Here is a 22,828-nt window from a genome sequence, read left to right on the forward strand (position 1 = left end):
GAATCTTTCCTGGTGTGCCAGTCCAGTTGTGTATTAGCTTGTCAGCAATTCAGCTGTAGCACAGTTGATGGTGGTGTGTGATTAGATTGGTGCCTGTACTGATAAGGGCTTTTTGGTGGTACTGAATACATTTGGGCTCTGTGATACATCTGAACCAGCCTCCTTACTCTTATTAAACACCCCACAAGTTTATTGCTTAATACTAGAGCCAGGAAGCATTTAAAAGAAAACAGATTCCTTATGATGAAATGCTTTTTAAATTGTGAACTGGTAGCCTGCCCATCTGGCCTTTGTGCAGATCCTGAGCATGAGGTGGCCCAAGCTGAAAAATAAGGTAGACTTGTTTGTATTTTATGTTTAATTATCTATTTTTAAAAGGGGCTGACTATATATATATATATATATATATATATATATATATATATCAAAGCAGTTTTGATTTGTCAGTTAATGTTTGAATTGAGACCAATACATCTTTTGAAATAAAGACGGTCTATCAGCTACTTATCTTACATAACTCTCGGTAATTTCAGTTTTGTGGTTTGTAATGGCCCCAGTGTAATTGCAGAATGAGAAAGAGAGAATATTTAAAAATAGCCTAAAACAGTTACGAATTATTATTTGATAGGCTTGTATTACTCATAGTATCAGGATTGTTTCACTCTGAGCTTGTTTGTAATGAATGACATGTGAAACGTAATTTTGATTGGAGGAATAAATATTGGTTATTTCATTGCCTCAGTGGTTCATAGATTCTACTTTTTCTGATTCAGTTTTTGCCTTCAGCATGTTGCTTCCCCCACCACCTTTAAGATTATCAGTTAAGACTTATGAAACTGCTTCCTTAGATCAACTAATGTATTTTTGTTTACTTCTTATATATAAGAAGAAAAAACACAGCATAGTAATATAATTTAGATGAATAGTTCAGCAATTATAGCTGCCCAGTTACACAAGACCAAGTATGAAACAAGCAAGCATTCATTCTAACCTGCTCAGATAAATTGTCAGTTCAAGACTTGGATATTTGCATGTGATTTGACAGTGGTACAGTGGTTTGCAGCTGGGGAACGTCAAGTCTCATGGCAGGACAAAAGTGTACCACTAATATGACAGAATTTTTCAGGTCCCTGCTAAGTTCATGATTTACCAGGATAGTGATAACACATGTGTCTGTGTTAAGATCCTCTCCCAACAAAAATATCAAAGCATTATATTTTATATACATTTAAATACTTCTAACATAATATACCTAACAAGAACTATTTAGGAAAACAATTTATGATACTATGACATTTTATTCTAGAATTAATGGAGACTGAGTTTTTCTACATAGTCCACATAGTATCTAGATCTACTGCATATTTTTTGCCCCAGAAAAGTGCTTAATCAGAATTATTCCAGAAATTTTAGTTTCATTAAATAAATAAAAGCTTATTGCTGTTTGATTCTACATTACCCCACAGTGGTGGTGTATTCTCAACTGCCCAGCAACATTGTGGGTGGGTGGATGTATACCAATAGCACAATCATCACTTACTTCTTCATGCACATGTGTAAACTGCCCTGAGACCTCTTGGTATAGGGTGGTATAATAATAATAATAATAATAATAATAATAATAATAATAATAATTCACATGAGACATGTGTGGGGAGGAACCACACCCGCACCCCATTGTGAATGGCACAGTGTAGAATCAATTTAGATTGAAAGTGGCATATTGAGGATGAGTATCAATGATTCTGGATTGAGAGTGTTCTCAGCCTAGTTCAAATGTGGGTTATACATGTATACATTTTTTAAGAAGTGTAAGCAATGTGTTAAAAAGCATTGAACTGAAGTAACTCAAGCAAAAACCTAGAGCATCTGGCTCAGATCCATGATCCCTCTTCTAGAATGAAATAACTATTTGTAACATCAGAATCAAATAATTTGAGGCGGTCAACAAAAGGTCACTGGATTGGCAACTTAGGTACAAGGTGCATGGTCACTGGTCCATCATAAGATCAACACAGAAAGTGCTGTTGCATTTGTGCTGCTCTCAATGTCCTCGCTTGAAACTCTGGCCTCTCTGCAAAGAGCTACGAATCACTACTTGTTCTTGCTTTATTTTGCTTGTTCTTCCTTTCCTAACTTGTAAATGTTTCTTTCTCGCCTGACTTACCAGCCTTGACTAGTTTCCTCATTCTTGCCTTTCCCTGAGCCTTTTCTCTACATGATAATTTCACCTACATATCTGGAAGAAACAGATCTCGTGCCTGTCCTGCTATGGGCCAGATCTGCCCCTTCCTTACTGCAAGCTTTGAGCTCAGATTCAGGCAAGAGTGAATCCAGCCTACTTTTGACAGGAGATAGATCAAAATAAAGAAATATGTCCGTTTCTGTGTGCATGTGCAATGGAATGAGAGCTGTCGCCTGGTACCATATGGCTCTGGTATGTGAGTGGGTGTAGCAGTCATGTGAGGATGGGGTAATTGCGTAGACTTTCTCAGTCAGTCATTATTGTTAACATTTTTATTATCCTTTCTAAGTGATTCCAGCAGCAGATAGTGTATTTTCATGTGCACACACTCCAGCCATATAGGATTTCACTTCACAATAGAAATATGTGAAAGAGGTTTTTGAAAAGCTGTCATCTGTAAGATTCTTGCATTGCATTGCTTCTTACATGCAATTGTTTTCAAGCTGATATCAATGAATATTAATACAGGTTTACTCACAAAAGAAAATACTATAATTCATGGACAGACATAGCTTGGCCACAGTGGTCTATGCTCTTGTAACTCCTGACTGGACTGTTGCAGTGGATTGTACATGGGACTGCTCTTGAAGATGACTCAAATACTTTAATAAGTGCAGAATGAGGCTGCCATAATTTTGTCTTCTTCACCCAGATGGAATCACATCACATCCATTCTGTAAGAATTACATTGGCTGCATTTTCACTTCTGAGTCCAATTTAAGGTACCAAGGTTTAGCTTTAAAGCCCTAAAAGGCTTGCAGCCCAAATACTGGAAGGGATGCCTCTTTCTATATGAGCCTTCCTATGCCTTGAGATCTGCAAAGGGTGTTCTTCTTTGCATCCCACTGGTAGGAGAAGCTTGTGACCTCCGCTCTGAAATGCTATTCCCTTACATGTTTGCCAGGTGTCAACATTTCTATTATTCTGGGAAAACTGTTTGCTCAACTTTTTAAAGTGTCGGTTTTATCTTGCTTTGCTATTTTTAGCTGTCTCTTTTAGATTTGTTTCATTATTGCTTATGTATAAATGTAATGTGCAATGTATGTAGTACTCTGCCATGCTATCAGTTTTGATGGAGAGGGAGCTAGAAATATTATAAATAGATGAATAAATACCACAGGATTGACATTTGACTATTTTTCAATAACTCAAATTGAGGAATATGAAATTTGAGATTCTGTTGCCACATAGGATGTCACAGAACCTTTTTTTATTTTTCAAGCAAGAACCCAGAAATAACTCTATTTTCTGCATAAACCAAGGGCAAAAACCCTTTTCCTGACTTATTTTAATGTGCACTATCTGAGGCATGCATGACTCGAGATTGTTTGTAATTAAACTGATTGTTTTGCACAATGTTAAATGCTCCTTTGAGGTTGTTTCAAAGGAATCTTCATCATGTACTAGTGCACTAACCAGTCTTCTTAAAAATTAAGCTGCTATGCCTGAAGTTGCTTTTCTCTCTCAGATATGCCACAACACAGACAAGACAGGCTTTTGAGTTAATAATATTCAAGAACAAACTCAGCAGTTGTGTTTGCCTGATTTAGCCCCTGCTGTGATGATTCCTTTTTTATTAACTTTGCAATTATATTGCACAGCTAAACTCAAAGTACCTCAAGCTGCGTCTTTTAGATACTCACTATCTCAGTAGTTCATAGGCAACTTCAAATGTTTAGAGACCTGGAATGAAGTCAGCCTCAAATTATTTCCTATTGTATGGAATATCTTGTTTATAATGTTAGTCCAAATAATTTAACTGAGCAGAGAATTTATTAAATGTTATATAGCATCTGTAAGGTTTTACTGGCTGTAAAATGGTTGTATACTGGTCTGCTTAGGTTTTATTATGAAACAATAAACAGGGTGGTGATACAAGGGCTACTGCAATAGACACAAGATAATATCACCAAGGTGACTATCTGTAAACAAACAATAAATGCCCATATATGGCAAAAGTAGTTTCTTTCCAAAATAGGCTTTATCTTATATAATTGCGAACACAGTAAATTATTGGCACAACCTATTGGTGTTTTGCAACTTTCTGACTAGTTTCAGGACCTTAGCCAGACCTAGCAGAGTAAACGCAGAATTCACGGAAGCAATTGGCGACTTGGCTGCAGACAGGATAGATGAAGCAGGAACCAGGAACTTGTAGTTAGCTGTTTATTATATACAGTGGACTATTTACAGGAACAGAACACTGATCTTTAGTTAGCTCTTTCATACATGACTCACAACTCCTACACTGACACACACAACTCTGAACCTCTAAACTAACACATTCCAGTTAGTAGGCCATTAATTATCACTCCCTTGAGAGAGCTTGACCAATCAGGGAGCTGTCTCCATGCCTCTGTTATCACCAGGCAGACTTACTCCTTCAGATTGCCTTTTGGCTGTCTGACAAACCTTAATTGACTCTGTGTGAGTAGCTGCACGTACACAGTTTCCCAATAAATGCAAACACAGTAAATAAAGAGTCCACTTGTGATACTGTTCTTCAGTGCTCGGACATCGCTCCGGTAATCAGACGTTTCATCCCCAAAGGGCTTAGTTATCAAGTTTTGTAGTAAATAATATACAACAGAAGACAGTGTATAAACTGCTTAAAGCAGAGGTGTATCTGTCCCCATCAGCATGTTTTCATCAGGAGGAGCATAGAAAGAGGACGATGTTAACCTCCGGGTTAACAAACTGAAGGACATCGTCCTCTTTCTATGTTCCTCCCAATGAAAACACATTTTGCAGCAACATTTTTATATGTAGTTTTGATTAATGTACACATTTTTGCAAACAGCTTCCCCCAATTTAGGGCTCATCAACAACTTCGGTTAATTCAATGGGTAGATCACTGCCAGTTCATTTATAGTGGGAGTAGATTGCAGTCTCTTGGAAGTTGCACACCCCTGCAATTGAATGCGTTTTTTATGTTATTTTTATGAATATCTTCATTTTTTCTGCACAGTTTCACCTAAGATTTTTTTTGGAATTATTGTTTGATTGGAGAACTGTATCACAAAATTTGGATAACTGCAAATTTCAAAGATAGCTGTGTTTCAGTTCACGTATTTTTTAAATAAACTGCAAATCTGATAGATTTTACCTTCAATGCATACTGAATTGAATTTGTCTCCTATTCCTAATTCTCATTGCTATAAGCAAGCCCCAATACCTAGCAAGTAATTGAGCATTTTTTCAAGCTTTGCCCTTATTTGAAATGTATATTTTAATAAACTCTTCTGTGTATCCTTTTCCTACTTCATTGAATATAAATTCAATAGATTTGGATACTTCTTGACTGGGTGTACACAGAGGTCAGATTTCAGGCTGTCTGTTTCAAAACAGTACAGCCTACAAAACAATTAAGGAATAAACATACCTGTATATGTATATGTATATATGTAAAGGTAAAGGTACCCCTGCCCGAACGGGCCAGTCTTGACAGACTCTGGGGTTTGTGCGCCCATCTCACATCTATTGGCCGGGGGCCAGCGCTGTCCGCAGACACTTCCGGGTCACGTGGCCAGCGTGACAACGCTGCTCTGGCGAGCCAGAGCCGCACACGGAACGCCGTTTACCTTCCCGCTGGTAAGCGGTACCTATTTATCTACTTGCCCCCGGGGGTGCTTTCGAACTGCTAGGTGGGCAGGCGCTGGGACCGAGCAGCGGGAGCGCACCCCGCCGCGGGGATTCGAACCGCCGACCTGTCGATCGGCAAGCCCTAGGCGCTGAGGCTTTAGTCCACAGCGCCACCCGCGTCCCATATGTATATATGTAGATACGTATATATATATTGCTTGCACTAACTGGCTATCGGTTATTCAAGGTTTTTAAAGGTTCTTTTAAAATAGTGAAGCTAATTGTAAAGTACTCGTTTATGGTACTTTTTGTGTTTGTGCATCTAAGGGATTGATGCAGGAAGTCACATACATTTTTTTTTCTAGTGGGTTGGCAAACCAAACCACTGAGCAGAATAATTTTGCCTGAAGCACATTATAAGCAAAAGATTAGAGTCAAGTATTCAGTTTAGATTGTAATTGAAGTTGTTCACCTGGTTCTTAGAATATCAGAATTTCCTGCAGCTGCCTATTCCTGAAGATTCTCCAATAAAATATGGAGTTGTTTCCCAGGACCCAGTGTGTAGCTGTTCCAATCTAATAAAAGTGCAAATTATTTCAGAGGCATTGAAATCAACCCAGAGCAGCTCCCTGCTTAATGAGATGGCAGCTGGTATGGGCTTACTTTGTGCTTTCTTGAATGTGGACTTCGAGTCAAAGGGAACAGTTTTTACTATTAAATGAGCTGCTATCTGCTGCAGCTTTCAAGATATAACCTCTATTTCAGTTTATAGTGTAGTAGTACATGATGGAATTCAACAAGGCCCCCTAGTGCTGCAATCATAAATAGTGTCTTATCTTTATATATGCTTTCTAATATTTAACATTGTAATTGTAGCATGCTCATCCCGGCCCTGTGAGGCTGGCTATTCTTACTACCATCTTAGAAAATGTGAAAATTGACCATTTAGCAAAAGACAGCACAGAGACTTTAAATGTGAGTCTCAAGTTCTAAATTCATTTATTTTATTCACAATTAGCATGCATGCAGGTAATTGGTTTAACCCAATACTGCAAGATTTGTACTTGATTCCAATCTGCCATTTAGGAAACCACTTGATCAAGCTCACTTGATATATGGTTTTTGGGAGTTTGACATACAGAGTCCCCAGGTTCAAGCTCCAGTTTTTTTGTTTTTTTTTGCTGCTTATGCAGTTACAATTGTATTGTCTCCTGGATCACATTGAAAGGGGCATACTTAAAATGGAACTACCAAGAGCTCTCCCCCCCCCCGATATTAACACCCAAGAGGGTCTGTAGAGAAGGAGGCAGCATTTCAGATATTTGGGGCCTAAGTAATTTATGGCTTTAAAATTAGCATGTTTTAACACTCGCTTTAAACAATGCATACTTCAAAAAAAGGATGTGTGGAACGGTTATTTAGATATTAAAGGTAATGAGCAAAATAGGATAATGAAATCAGAATAACATCTGTAATAGTTATTTCATAAGTGAATGGCTGAATGAAGTGTAGCTCATTAAAAAAAATACTGGCATATGTTGTGACATTAAACCACACTGAGGTAAAGCCTTCTTTCTTGATCTCTTCATTTGTCAGACATAGTTTATTTGTTAATCTCTTGAGGAGGGCTGTTTGGTCCCAGTTGTCTTTTGTTGTTCCAGAAAGACACTTTCCAGTGTCTGATTCTGTTGTGCCTCGCTGCTTGTAATAAATAGCTTATTAATTCTTCATTATGTAAATCCAGGTGGTTGTCTTGAATTATATTTAATAAAGCTAATTCTGGTTTGACTTCCAATTGTTTCATTATTTTATTGAATTCTTAGAGTATCAAATTCCAGAAAGTCTAGGTTTTTATACATTCCTACCACGTGTAGAGATATGTACTGTGTAGGGCAGCCTCTCCAGCAACATGATGGGTCACCAGGGTGGCTCATGGCCATTTTCCAAGGTTTAGGTACCACCTATATATGAGTTTTAGGGTTAATTCTCTATTGCTTGCCGAAATAGACTTAAAGGGGAGGGGGTGTTGGTCCAAAGTCTATCAGTGTGGATTTGGTAGGCGAGTACCCAAGGGGGTTGTAAGTTTCCTTACAAGGAAGTTTATATAGTGATGTATTTCTGTTATAAAAGTCATATAACTTGTATAGACTCCCCCACGTCCATCCAGCCACATTGAATTGTTGTGAAGTGTTGTTAAATAGTGGGTATCAGTGGGGACAGTGGATCTTGGATGGTATATTAAAGCATAAAGTCTCAGTAGTTAACCTGGAGGCCTGAGAATGTTGAAAGTTGTTAAGCTCTCGAAGTATTGCTGCTTCTATGTTCAGTAGGTCAAGTGTCAGAATCATTAAATTATCAGCACATAGATCAGTCATAAAGTTTTGTTTTCCAGTTTGGGCTCCATTAATGTCCGGTGTTGTTCTGATGCACATAGCTATTGGTTCTAAAGCTAGTATGAACAAAAAGGGAGGTCTCTATCCAATTTGAAACCATACTGGACTCTGCTTAGCCTTGCAAATGTGCTAACATCATAAAACTGCTAAGTTTTTTCTGCACTGTAGTAAAAAGAGAGATCGTTTGTTTCATCAAAATTCTGCCAAAGACACAGAAAGAAAATTGTGCATTTTATACATCTCATGGTTCTATACTTTTTGAAACGATTGTTGTCAGTATACCCTGTATACTGGTATAGATTTTTTTTTAAGATAAATAAATAATGTTCAGAACATGTTGTTTATTAGTTAGTACAGATCACTGGGAGAAGCTTTTTTTTCAGATGCTCCTCTAATTCTGCTATACATAAGCAAATCAATAAACATCATAAATGTTTATTCACTTATTTGTTCAGTGTTGTCTGTATTACCTATGAGCCTTTGTGTTTTCAGTTATAATAGCTGTTCCAGTAAAAGGCAATGAAACAGTAGGAAGAATCAGGAGATTTCATTGTTTATAACAGAAGCAGGAGGGAAGCAGCTCTTCCCTCATCCCCATTAAAATATTCTCTCCAGCAGTTTTGCAGTTCAGCCCTTCTGGCTGCTTGCTGTAAGAGAAAATCAGAACTAATTGGAAGCAGTGGGATGTGAGTGGAACTAATAGAGGTAGCTGCTCTCCAAATTATCCAGTAGGACTTTGCAAGGCATTGAAAATAGGCATCAAGACCTTACCTGAGCAGCCAAGAAGAAGCAAATGTTCCTACTGTGAATTATGCTGCTTCTGTGTTGCTACTGTTTCATCTTTGGCAAATGTTAAAATAAGGAATTAGAAAAACGAGAGTACATGTGAATTTATTACCTTGCTCCTTCCAGTAATAAAATGAGTGACTTGATCGTCATAACTCTTTTATTAAGGATTATCTGCTTAATATGTATTTAAATTGAACCCAACATAGTTTACATCCCCAACCATTCAGGCTGCTAAGCCCTTAGAGAAAAACAAAGGTGTTTGTGTTTTGGTGACCCCAGCAAAGTCTAGGTCACTTGTCCTACTTCAGGGGACAAGGATGCCAGGAGTCCCAGTCCACTTGCAAGATGATCCAGAGAGTGAGGTCAGGTCATGCTCCAAAGTCAGGGGCTTTTTGTAGGGAAGGGGTTTCAATTAAATCGACTAACTCCAGTTAAAGTGCAAGGTCACACACAGGGAAGTCAGGTTCACAGCAAAGGAGCACAGTAGTCAAGGAGCTGGAGTAAGGAAATGGTTCCAACCTCTTTCCCCAGTGACTGAAGACTTTTACCCAGGAGCTTTCCAAGCTCCATACAATCACACTAGACTTATTAAAAAGATGTTGCTTATTACAAGAAAGTATACATAAAGTAATTTCACAGTGATAGATGTGGGAAGCATATGATCATATATAAAATCACAGCTGCACGTGACTAAGATATTCACACTCCTGATCTAAGAAACTAAGACCCTAGCAGTCCCTCCATGGAGTGAATAGAAAGGGCCACATGATCTCCTGCAATGATTTTGCAAAGTTTTTTGCAGATAAAATCGCTCAGATTCGGGAAGAAGTAGACTCCACCATGGCCAGGGCGGGAGAGTGCTAGAGTCCTGTCTAGTCAAGTTGTGTGGGATCAATTCCAACCTGTTACCTCCGAGGATGTGGACAGGCTGCTTGGACGGGTGAAGCCAACCACCTGTCTCCTGGATCCTTGCCCATCCGGGCTTATAACAGCTAGCCGGGAAGGACTAGGCGATGGGCTTCATGGGGTGGTGAATGCTTCCCTCCGTGAGGGAGCCTTCCCAGACCCGCTGAAAGAGGCGGTCATTAAACCGCTTCTTAAAAAACCATCTTTAGATGCGGCCACGATGGCCAATTATCGCTCAGTCTCAAATCTTCCATTCTTGGGCAAGGTGATTGAGCGAGTGGTTGCTGAACAACTCCAGGCACGCCTGGAAGAAGCGGACCATTTGGATCCCTTCCAGTCGGGATTCAGGCCTCATCATGGGACTGAAACTGCCTTGGTCGCACTGGTCACACCGGTGGGCTAGGGACAAAGGTGAGAGCTGTTTCCTAGTTCTGCTGGATCTCTCAGCAGCGTTTGATACCATTGACCATAACATCCTTCTGGACCGTCTTGAGGGGCTGGGAGCTGGGGGCACTGTCAAACAGTGGTTCCGCTCCTTCCTCCTGGGCCGTGTTCAGAAAGTGGTGGTGGGGGATGAGTGTTCAGACCCCTGGGCTTTCACTTGTGGGGTGCCTCAGGGTTCTGTCCTCTCCCCCATGCTTTTCAACATTTACATGCAGCCACTGGGAGAGATCATCAGGAGGTTTGGGCTGGGTGTTCATCAGTATGCGGATGATACCCAGCTCTACCTCTCTTTTAAATCAGAACCAGTGAAGGCGGTGAAGGTCCTGTGTGAGTGTCTGGAGGCGGTTGGAGGATGGATGGTGGCTAACAGATTGAGGTTGAATCCTGACAAGACAGAAGTACTGTTTTGGGGGGACAGGAGGCGGGCAGGTGTGGAGGATTCCCTGGTCCTGAATGGGGTAACTGTGCCCCTGAAGGACCAGGTCCGCAGCCTGGGAGTCATTTTGGACTCACAGCTGTCCATGGAGGCACAGGTCAAATCTGTATCCAGGGCAGCTGTTTACCAGCTCCATCTGGTACGTAGGCTGAGACCCTATCTGCCTGCAGACTGTCTTGCCAGAGTGGTGCATGCTCTGGTTATCTCCCGCTTGGACTACTGCAATGCGCTCTACGTGGGGCTACCTTTGAAGGTGACCTGGAAACTAAAACTAATCCAGAATGCGGCAGCTAGACTGGTGACTGGGAGCGGCCGCCAAGACCATATAACACCGGTCTTGAAAGACCTACATTGGCTCCCAGTACGTTTCCGAGCACAATTCAAAGTGTTGGTGCTGACCTTTAAAGCCCTAAACGGCCTCGGTCCAGTATATCTGAAGGAGCGTCTCCACCCCCATCGTTCTGCCCGGACACTGAGGTCCAGCTCCGAGGGCCTTCTGGCGGTTCCCTCACTGCGAGAGGCCAAGTTACAGGGAACCAGGCAGAGGGCCTTCTCGGTAGTGACGCCCGCCCTGTGGAACGCCCTCCCATCAGATGTCAAAACAACTACCTGACATTCAGAAGACATCTGAAGGCAGCCCTGTTCAGGGAAGTTTTTAATATGTGACATTTTAGTGTATTTTTCATCTTTGTTGGAGGCCGCCCAGAGTGGCTGGGGAAGCCCAGCCAGATGGGCAGTGTACAAATAAATTATTATTATTATTATTATTATTATTATTATTATTAAAGGTGATCATAACCCAAGGGCTGTGAAAGCTAGGTTCTCCCTAATGAACGATTAGGCAGTAGAAATCTCACTTAGTCCTCCTTAGTCCAATGTCCAATGGAGCATTACAGTTGTTCCTTGAGAGTGCTGTTGATTATGTCAAAGATTGTTGGAGCCACTATGTGCTAGTTAAACTACTCAAAACATCAATCGTGAATTAAATTTTGCATCTCGGGTGTGCATGTAAAATAGGAGCAGCAGTAATGGTGTGAAATGGGAAAATAAATTATTCTTTTTGAACTAAAAGTTAGTAACTTTCCTGCCGGATGTGCCTAATGATTGCCATCTTGTGTCCATGAGCTATCTAGTGTTAAGTTTCTGCATTTGGAGTAAATAACCTTTGCCTTGCTAATTCTAAAATGGCATAAATTATGTCTGGGCTAACATCAGTGTCCGTTTAGAGGAAATATGTTCTCTGTGGAAACTGACAGTTATTAGTTTGGGAGTTTTTCCAAGTATCACATGGATAACTTATCAATACTTGCCTCCTTTCAATTTATAGAGTCAGGAAGAGTCGCAAGCAAGAGTAAGGGTCACAGAGGGGCTGATATCACAATGCAACACAAGCAAGACTGATGCCTTGTTCCATTGGAATGAACCAAAGAAAAGTCAAGTCATACACTCTCCCATTACAGCAGGCAGCATTGAGACCTGATCTTTGAAGTTATGGGATTAAGAATTAGTTGGGTTAGATTAAAAAAGAAATCAATGCAGTGTCTCCCAAAGGCGATGAAAGGTCGTATCACAATGTGATTCCAAGGACACAGATGGCAGGGAGAGTAGAAATGGAAGGGTTGGAGCAATGTACAGACGCATATGACTTTTTCATTTCCTTTATTTTAAATCTCTTTACCACCATGTTTGAGCTGCCCTTTCTTTTTCTTTAGAGTCTAATCCATACATCATTTAGTTCTTCAACAATTTTATTTGAAATCACAATAGCTTCTAAGATTTCAGGGATCATCTTTGAAAGGCTCTTCTTTTAGCTTTCACCTGTCAGCATTTGCTTCTTTTTCTGGAGATGTGTTTCATCTTCTGTTATCTTTTTAAAATGGTGTTCGATCCTGGAAATGTTTTAGCAATATTCATAGGCTTATCTCTGCAGGAGAGAGATACAATTTTATCTATCTTTTCTCATCAAGTCATTAACATGAAACTCTGCAATGTAATCATACCAAACTGGAATTGAGGTCATGCCATAGACTGGTTGGAAAAGAGGCTTGATGACATGATGATGTATAGCCATTTCACAACAAAGCTTTTAACACATAATATCTGCCCCTTAATTGCATTTAACATTTCATTGAAAAGATGTTATCATTATGGAAATTGCTGTGTAAATGTTGTTGAGATAAACCCCCCAAAATGTTATACTGATGGACTAGGAGAAGAAAAGAGCATTTTCACTGCAATAGGAAACACATAATAATGACATACTTTATTTTGTTTTCCTGGGACTTCTTATGAGGCAATGTTGCATTCTATGGTATATTTTTTTAGTCATTGTTGGGGGGGGGGTCTTTAATCTGCAGCTCTTGATATATTTCTTATGACTCCAGGCAAACAGTAAGTTAAATTCGCCCGTTTTTTGTTGCATACATTGTCCTAAAATACACTTTCTACTGGCATGCATTTTTTGAGATTATATTATGTTGGTTAAGATTTATGTTATATGTTAACATTATATCATACAAATGTTGATATCTTTTACAGAGCAGAAGAAAAAATGTTTTTAGTCAAGTGATTTGAAACGGCTACAATATATCTTTCTTCTCATAAAACAAAAGATTCTCTTGCACTAAACATAGCTTGCTAAAATGAAGAACAATAGAGTATCAGATAAAGCAGCTCTAGAATGAATTTTTGTACAGCCTGCATGTCGATGTGGGCTACAGCTATATCTAGATTAGCTTTTTGTTTTGTTTTTTACTGAGTTTGCATTGTGTTTGAGAGTATAATTCCAGAGAAGTGCTTAGGCATTTTATGCATTTTCCTGAAATCTGTTATTTTAGCCACTGCCATTCAACGATGAGCTCAGTGTCTTCTGCTCCACCTGCAATTTAATTCCGGGCATATCAGCAAAATCCTGTGGCCCCTAGGGACACTCTCTCATGGACCATAATAATGCATTCTTCATAAATTAAAATAAATTAATAAATTTAAGGATCATTCATTTATTTTGGAATGACTCAACAGATAATTGCAGTGCATAGAGAAGCTGGTGTATAGATATACCGTATAGACAAACAGCTTTGAGAAGAGACTTGCTAACAAAGCCAAAGAGGACCCAATAGGAAATATACATTTGCGAGAACCGCTCACTGGGACAAACTGAAAAGTTAAGTCTCCTTAGAAACTTGATGAGAATCAGGCACACCCAACCTCTCTGGATGGTACTTAATCAGCATGAATATTCCAGAGCACATGTAACTCACTCATACATTTTAAATGAAAAATAGCAGCAGAGCCCTTGATAATAAATACTGGTGTCATTGTTTCCTTTCAGTCTTAATGCCTTTGTTTATGTTTATACATAAGGCTACTCAGTTAATTAAATAATTTAGATGATTGATTGATCAATCAATCATATTTGAACCAATTTATCAAATTTAGTTGCAATGCCTATTTATTTATTTACAGAAGTTCAAAATAGCTTATAATTCAATAAACAAAAGCTATCACTTTGTTTAATACCTTATTATACCTTCTCTGTTCCAACACAATAGAACCACTAATTAATTGGAAAAGCTTTAGCTGAATTATTTTACAAGTTTAAACTGAGTTAAGCAGTTGTACTGTTATATACGGCACACAGTTCTTCTAAATGTAGTATTAGAAGTGTTTTTGGTCCTCTTTAATATTAAAAAAATGAAGTTGATTGATCAGCCTCATGGGTATTGTCAGAAAATAATTAAGGTGTGCTGCCATATGTCACTTTTCATATAGTCCTTATAATATGTGATTTGACATCAATTACTTTCTTATTTCTGATAAGCTATCCTGCAAATCAGTGATGCTCTGGTGGGAAAAATTCCAGAACTACATGACTTATGTGTTCCAGAATGAAATACAGGTGACAGACACCTGGGGACTTTGTTTAGGATGTCTATTAGTGAAGCAAACTAGTGCTCCACCTCCAGTATCACAGCTAATATGCCTTTGAATGCAAGTTGCTAGGGAGCACAAGTTGAGAGGGTACTCTTGGAATCGTGTCTCTTTGTGCAGACTTCCCATAGGCATCTGGTTAGCATTGAGAATGCTATGTAGTTTTCTAGGGGAAACGACATAGCATATGTCTTGCCACAAAGTTCCACAAAGCTTAACTGTTCTTCCTTGTAATGAAACAACAATAACCCTTTAATTAAGAGGAAAATATGTGGATTGTATCATTATAAGATTGAATCACGAGGTGGCACTGGAGTTAGTTGGTTTTGTATGGACTTAGAAGTTTCCTGTTCCTCTTCTTTTTAAGAAAGACAATAAAGGTCTTGTCCAGCCACTGATTGATTAGCAGATGAGGGACAACTATTAGGTCAACTATAAGTAGTACATAAACATTCTGAGAATGAATTTTATATGACCGTGATTTTCCTTTTTCCTCAGTGTAGATAGTGTTAATGGATTTTCATGTGGTCAGATTTATGTGTGACCATGTTCTGAAAAAGTTATTTGTTAATGCATTTTTTATGTTTGGGTTTCCCTGGAGAGTTTCACACTTGCCACAACATCTAGCTAAAAAAGCTTTGCTGGGCCTCATTAATCTTGATGTAGAATCTTTTTCAAAGAAGTAACAGCACTTTGTGTAATTTTATCTTGAGATTAGTCTGAAGTGACTGAGGGTGTGAATGTATTTTGTCTCGCTGTCGTTGTTGCTGCTTTTATAAAGCCTCAAATATTGCTCCAATAGGTTGTACAGTTTAGAGTGGTTGCTGACAAGCCAGTGAGGTGGCATCCAAAGTGATGCACTTACCACAAGGTGATTTTTCAGGCCTGGTGATATTTGATTTGAATGTCCTATTGTAAACTCAGCCCCAGTTCATATATTCCCAAAGTGGTGCTTTGCTTGCATGTTTGAACATATATCTGTGGAAGGCCACAGCACAGATAGAATCTTGTATGAAGTGTAATCTCTGTGCAAAGGCCTGGCTCCCATGCTTCGTCCCCCTCTAAGAGGAGAGTGGAAAGGTGACATGAACCAGGCCTCTGCACACTCTTACCTCTGAGTGAGTCACCCGCTATACATGCTTACTCATAAATAAGCTCCACTCATTTTGATGGGACTTATGCTCAGGTAAACATGCAACTTAAAGAAGTGAAGAGTTACCACATGAGAAAATGTTGACTATTTCATTGACATTTATAAAGCCTGCAGCATTGTATTGACTGAGAGATGAAAAGAAAAACGTGATCCTCAACTAGTTTCTGAAGTGCATTAATGATCCAGCACTCTTCCATTATTATTATTTTATTTTTGGACTGAGTTCAGGATGCTGTGCATGTACAGCTTGACACAGTTTCCCATCCCTTTCAGTAAGAGCAGTTTACACGAGCACATATTTGTTTTCTGCAGTTTAATCAGTGTATGCATGAAGTTGCTTCAAGAGTCCTCAGTGTTGCAGTCAACACTGTGTTGTGTAAGCAGTAAGGGGTTGAGGGAGACATAAATGGAAAATTGTAGGAAACTGGACATAAGCCAATTTGAAAGCAGGCGGAGCAAAATGTGGAGAAGAGTCACCACAAAGAACAGTATCAAAATTAAAGGGAGGACATCCGTCTATGTTCTTTTGCTAGTGCAAATGTTTATAGAGTTGAACCCAAACTCTTACCATATAGGCATGCTTATCTATGTTTGCATCAACCTTGAAGATATGTTGTTTATACGGTAGCAGTTCACTTCTACAGTGCACACAGAACCTTTGACTTTGGACGTTGTCACATTAGTCTGCAAATCAAATATTAAATAAATAAATAAATAAATAACATTTTAATTAACAGTTCAATCTTTATTCCACTAGCAAAGGAAGACCAAACAGGAATTTGCCAGTGAACCCTCATACACTTATTACCCAGCAATGAGTTTAACTGAAAATAGCACAAGTTATTCCTCTTTCCATATCTTCTGCAGTTTTTAATTTTATTAATTTTCATGGCGTGCATGCTTTTGGTATTGGTTTTAAACTCAGCATTTTACATTTCTGTAAGCTGTTGTGGCCAATTTTTGAGAAAGGCAACTAAGAAATTAAATATAAAGAATACCACCACCACCATTACTACTGAAACACTGTGCAGTATATTTTTTAATTCAAGGACATAAGGTATTGTTTGTCTAAAGTGGCGAATTATTAATCCAGGACTGCTTGTAGCCAGCATGCTGACAGCTCTAACACTTCCCGTCTAACTTTGAAAGAAATAGTTTTATTATTTTTGTATATAAGATGATTCTAATGAGCAGGCAGCGTTGACCCCCAGAATAAATCTATAAGTTGATGGAGCTAAAATATTTTTTAGAAATCACAGTGTGGGATAGATAATACACAAAGACTCCATTCAGCATGTAGGCAGATCGGAATGTGAGTACCAGGCAGTTAGCTCTCCAAAGAATGTTCCTTTGGCAGTTGCTGCCTGGCTAAAAATGAAGGGGAAACATGAATATTTAAAAAGTTTCTGGCTTGCAATTCCAAAGTGATAAGAAAAGTTGGCAGTCCAGCATAAGCTGCCAGTTGTGCATTCTGGGTCCTTCTGGCTATTCTCCGTTCCTCCTACAGCCATGGCCCTGACTGATGTTTTGACATAGTACAAAGTGACTGTTTATTACTATTGACTGTTGAGGCCTGTGCTCTGAAATGCATTCTGTCAATGGAATGTAACTGAACTTGGCATTTTAAAGCTCTGCTGTTGCAGTAGCTTAGTTTTCCTTGGATTTCTGTTCAGCAAGACCTGCTCTGAAGCCTCTGGTTCAAGCTGAAAATGTTACACAGGAAGACATACCATGTAAAGGTCAGATTTGGCTGGGATCCTGAGGGGTTTTGGTGTCTCTGTTTTTATTCTCACCGGCATGATGACATAACCAATTGTTGCCTCCCTGGCACACGTCAGAGCCCAACGATAACTGTAAATGCTTTTGCGCGTTTTGAAATGTATAGTTCTCTCTGACTAATACAGTGTCATACCAGTATAAAATAATATTACCATGCCTAGCTTGATAGTGGCTTTAGAAACCCAGTCAGATGGGCGGGGTATAAATAAATTATTATTATTATTATTATTATTATTATTATTATTAAAACCACCACACAGTCTGTAGTATATAGAAGAGTTTATTTTTCATTAGGAATGAATAACATAAAGTAAAGGAACAATTTAAATATATATATATATTCAAAGTGATTAATTTAAATTGGGAACATGAATGTTTTAGTTATTCTAAAACACTATTGATAATGAATCAGTGTTATTTTCATTTGAGTTTGCAAAATATACCTTTATTGCTAATGCCTTCTGTTAACTTATCCCTAGCATATTTCTTCGCCAGTGTTTTATGTATTTGTTCTGTGTTGCCTCATAGGAACTTCAGAAAGAAATTGAAACCCATACTGATATCTTCCACAGCCTGGATGAAAATGGACAGAAAATCTTGAGATCCTTGGAAGGTTCTGATGATGCAGCCTTGTTGCAGAGACGCCTGGATAACATGAACTTCAGATGGAGTGAACTTAGGAAAAAATCTCTAAATGTTAGGTAGGGCTCAAAAGGCAAGGGTGGAGGGGAGATATGGGAATTAATCTGAGGAAAGAATTATCCTGCCCCCCTCTTATAGCATTATTTTGTTCAAATTGGGCTAAAATGGCTAGTTGGCAGTAATTTAAGCAATTTCAAGCACTGAATTACTGTGTAAGAATGATTAATTTTCTTTATACGTAAGGGATTGAAGGATGCAAGGAAGTTGATGAGTTTTTTATAATCTCAATAAGAATGTACAAATAGAGATTAAGCATGCTTAACCAGCAACCACACTTTCTCTGAAATGTATGCTATTATTTTATACTGACAGACATGGCTTCTCACGCTGTTCTAAGCAAATATAATGAAACACAGCCCAATCCTATCTCCGTTTACTCAGGAGTAACCCTCACTGGGTTCAGTTGAGCTTACTCCCAACTAAATATGCATATACTGTATTTGCCATATACCCATATACCCCCGAACCAAATAAGATATGAAATCAAAAGAGCTTGATTATGTTTAGAAAGGGCATCATTATATGTGTAATTGGAACTTCCTTTGAACGTTTATCTGCAACAGCTCCTACTACAGAAGAGACAACCTGCTGTGGGGGTTGTAACTTGGTTTTGGGAAAATGTGAGCCGCTGCAGGGGGGGGGGGGGAATCAGACAGCTTCACTTCCACACCTGATGCCTTATACATGTCTTATTTTAATCATGGCTAATGCAGTTGCTTTGGCATTTATATGTGAAATGGTTTCTGAACAGAAATCTGAATGCCTTCACTTGTAATTGGGTATTTTTTTGCAGAAGGACTGACATGGGCAAAGCTTTGACACCTGCTGCTTCTGCATAGCACTTTACTGGGGTCTAGATGCTGCCCAGGCATGCAAGTCTTTCATAGTGTCCACATGGCATCATGTTCATCAAATTGCCACCCCATATGGGGGTTTTTTTAACCCTCGTTTAAGCCAGATTTACTTTTTCCATGATGTTTTCTTATTTTACCAGTTTTTCTGCACAGTGGTAAAATCAGGATTAAATGAGAAAATAGTAAGGGCCAGTATTTAGATGAGGATGACACTGCTCAAAACTTACATGCCTAAGCAACACTTGGTTAACAATAAATTGCAGGGGGGGGGGGAAACACCCCTAAACTCACCTACTGTAAATATGTAGCATGGGTGTCAGTGAAAATTTCTCTCAAGCAGGTGTGCATTTACTCCAGCCCAATGAACATTCCTCCTATGGGAGATGCAGAATCGAGTTTGTAAAATCTTAAAGGAGAAAGACGCAAATTGCCTTCTTGGATAGGGGGGACACATAATAAAGGGCAATGTTACAAAAGAACTGTTGGAAAAGCAAAGCTCAAAGAGCTGAAAAATTCTCATCTAAAGTAACCATCTCAGTGTTTTATAACAAATTCTCCACCTCCAAGGCAGTCTTCTCAGACACTCTTTTTTTGCCCGTTTGTACTCTGTATATAGGTGAGATTCAGGGGTGGCCAAAGGCAGAAGCCTTTTCAAAGTTATATATGAAATATTAGCTTTGTGCAGCTGTAGCCCTGAAGGAGTCTGTGTGCGTGTGTAACGACAGAAACCATCTTCATAACATTAGTCATTAAAAATAAATATGTGAACCTGAAAAATATTGATGGCTGAAGTAAGAAGAAAATGATCTTCCCTATAGGCAAGCCATAAGGAAAGGAATATAGCTCTTTGAAATATTTCTTCACATGTCCTTTTTTTAACCCATGAACTTAGTAAAATAAAGAGGTACAAGAAAAGAAACACGGCATGTTAGCCTTTAATAAAGGAGCTTTTCTATAGTTCACTTGTTGCCATTTTGATACCAGTGACATTAATGAATTTGAAAATAGTAATCCTGGTTTATCATGGTTGCTTTGTCTTCTTGAATTAAACATAAAAGAACATTCTTGCACTGGAGAAACAGTAACTATAATGAGGGGTTTAGTATAGCCACAACATGTAGGTGGGAAACACAGCTAAAGCTTAAATCTTTATTTCTCAAGAAAGTGGGAGGCAGAAAAAAAGAGTTGGATCCTTATTCCTCATAATAGGAGCACTCAGTCTCATTTCAATTGGGAACAATTCATGTACTGCAGTTGAGAAGTGGAAGAAGTCATTTGCAACAACAACAAATTTAAACTGTTATCATACTGATCACCTCCATCTGAGATAAATAATATACAAATTACAACACCTGAATTTTGTAATTCTGGCAGCCCTGAATGGGTTACTTGCTTTTTAAAGTTTTCCTATTGTTTCAGAGCTATTTGATGTGCTAATTTATCGTGCCTAATCCACCTTATTTAATCACTATACTAGTATACAGTATATTTTGTTTCAGCACTTTTTGCTTGCAAAGCTCAGCCTTTTACTTTTAATAGCAAACTCAAATAAAAGATACACTTATAACCTTCTTAGTGTTCAAAGGATGGAAACATCAGGTATATTATTATTTTTTTGAATGTAGCTTTTTGCCTTGAATAAGAGTTTATAGTAGTGAATTTTAGGCAAGAGATTGAATGCAATTCTTACCATTTAAAATGAAAGAGAATTTTGTTATTGACATCCAGGAACACAATATGGAATTCTTTGTCATTATAATCTGTAATCCTCTAAGCAGTATTTTCTTAAAATCCTCAAATTCACTGTGTAGTGTGGGGTCAAAACCACACTGTCACACCCTGTTCTTTCCATTTCTGCACTGGAACTAATCTCTTGTCATAGGAATCCATACATTACAAAATCAGTATGGATTCTACAGATAATGTCATTGTGCAGTGGGTACTATATGTGCAGGATCTTATACAAATAAATATTCCACTTGTTGTTATTGTTAGAATTTTAACCCACCCGTTAGCTGAAATGGGCTTCCTGAGAGTTTTACACATCAATAAAATACAGACACTGCCATCAGGCTTACAATCTTGAAAGACCTGACACAGAAAAATGGAGTGGAAGGTAGCAAGCTTACATGCTAGTTATTGATTGCCCATTCTTCTAATGTTTTCCTAAGAAGAAAACTGTTCAAGAAGAGGAGGAGCCAAAAGTTGCTGGTCTCTCAACAGTGCTGATAGAGTAGTGCTACACTCCTTCTATTCCTCCTCTGATATAGCCTATTGGGATAGCAGCTGCCAGTTGATGGACTAAGAAACCTGGCTTCTCAGCAGCATGGGTAGTGTCTCTACTACTACCTTATCTGCTGGTAGCCTGCTACAGTGATTTGCATAGGCCAGCATGTTTGTAATAGCAAAATGTATTAATTTGTGGCCTGGGCAGCATGGGTGTGCTCTCCAGTAGTGGTAGACGGTGTGATCTTAAGTCTGAAAATTATAAATACACTAATTTATTTTCCAGGTCTCATCTAGAAGCCAGTTCTGACCAGTGGAGACGACTACACCTTTCTCTTCAGGAACTTTTGGCATGGCTGCAGTTGAAAGAAGATGAGTTAAAGCGACAGGCTCCCATTGGTGGAGATCTTCCCACAGTGCAAAAACAGAATGACACCCATCGGGTATGGACATTCAAAATCAGTTTTTTGCAGTGCATTGTAGGGTCTGTTTGGAGAAGGTTAATAGAAGGTTAAAGGTAAAGGTAAAGGTACCCCTGCCCGAACGGGCCAGTCTTGACAGACTCTGGGGTTTGTGCGCCCATCTCACATCTATTGGCCGGGGGCCAGCGCTGTCCGGAGACACTTCCGGGTCACGTGGCCAGCGTGACAACGCTGCTCTGGCGAGCCAGAGCCGCACACGGAACGCCGTTTACCTTCCCGCTGGTAAGCGGTACCTATTTATCTACTTGCCCCCGGGGGTGCTTTCGAACTGCTAGGTGGGCAGGCGCTGGGACCGAGCAGCGGGAGCGCACCCCGCCGCGGGGATTCGAACCGCCGACCTTTCGATCGGCAAGCCCTAGGCGTTGAGGCTTTAGCCCACAGCGCCACTCGCGTCCCTAATAGAAGGTTAGGAATGATTAAAAATGATTGGAAATTGGCTTTAAAAAAACCCCTAGTCATAGCTAGTGTTAAACCACAATCCATAAATTTGTTGAATAGATCAAAGAGCTACAATTAAATAAGAGCAAAAACTTCACTTTCTGGCCACGTGGAAGGAAGGAAGAAGGGGAAAGTGCAGGAGCCTAGGCTATATCACATAGCAATAAACCATAGTTTAACATTCTGTTTAGATATCACCAATGTTATGTCTGTATCAGATAGCTGGGCGGGGGCACATATTTCTCTGTTTGTCTTATGTTTCCTTTAGTATCCAATTGTACTTGCTCCTATCTTTGTCAACCTGTAGGGAGAGTTTTCTTCTAAAAGAGAAATAGAAAAAGCATACAACAAAGGTGGCCAGTAGCTCCTGCTTCCTATCAAATAGGTCTGGAGGAGAAGACTATCAATGGCTACTAGCCATGATGGCTATGCACTGCCTACGTGGGAAGAGCCTCTGATCCTTCTGAAT

General features: G+C 39.2%; 1 protein-coding gene and 1 long non-coding RNA gene across 13 annotated transcripts in view; one reads left to right on the forward strand and one right to left on the reverse strand.

Annotated features, from left to right (window-relative positions):
• Nucleotides 1–22,828, forward strand: part of DMD (dystrophin) — a 1,048,023-nt gene that overhangs the window by 829,206 nt on the left and 195,989 nt on the right. For 11 of the 12 annotated variants that reach the window (XM_082219922.1, XM_082219929.1, XM_082219924.1 and 8 more), the window contains 2 exons: nt 18,186–18,358; nt 21,726–21,882. In XM_082219922.1, coding sequence (XP_082076048.1) covers nt 18,186–18,358; nt 21,726–21,882 — 330 coding nt within the window. Of the gene's footprint in view, nt 1–17,248; nt 17,618–18,185; nt 18,359–21,725; nt 21,883–22,828 lie in introns of those variants that run through there. The other variant, XM_082219920.1, reaches the window with a different exon arrangement.
• LOC309530841 lies at nt 12,470–17,698 on the reverse strand. Its single transcript, XR_014218940.1, has 3 exons — nt 17,609–17,698; nt 16,447–16,562; nt 12,470–12,719 (listed from the first exon to the last, which is right to left on the reverse strand). It is a non-coding gene; the product is annotated as an uncharacterized lncRNA (long non-coding RNA).

The sequence above is a fragment of the Podarcis vaucheri genome (assembly GCF_965113315.1).
Source record: "Podarcis vaucheri genome assembly, chromosome: 4".
Classification (NCBI taxonomy): domain Eukaryota; kingdom Metazoa; phylum Chordata; class Lepidosauria; order Squamata; family Lacertidae; genus Podarcis; species Podarcis vaucheri.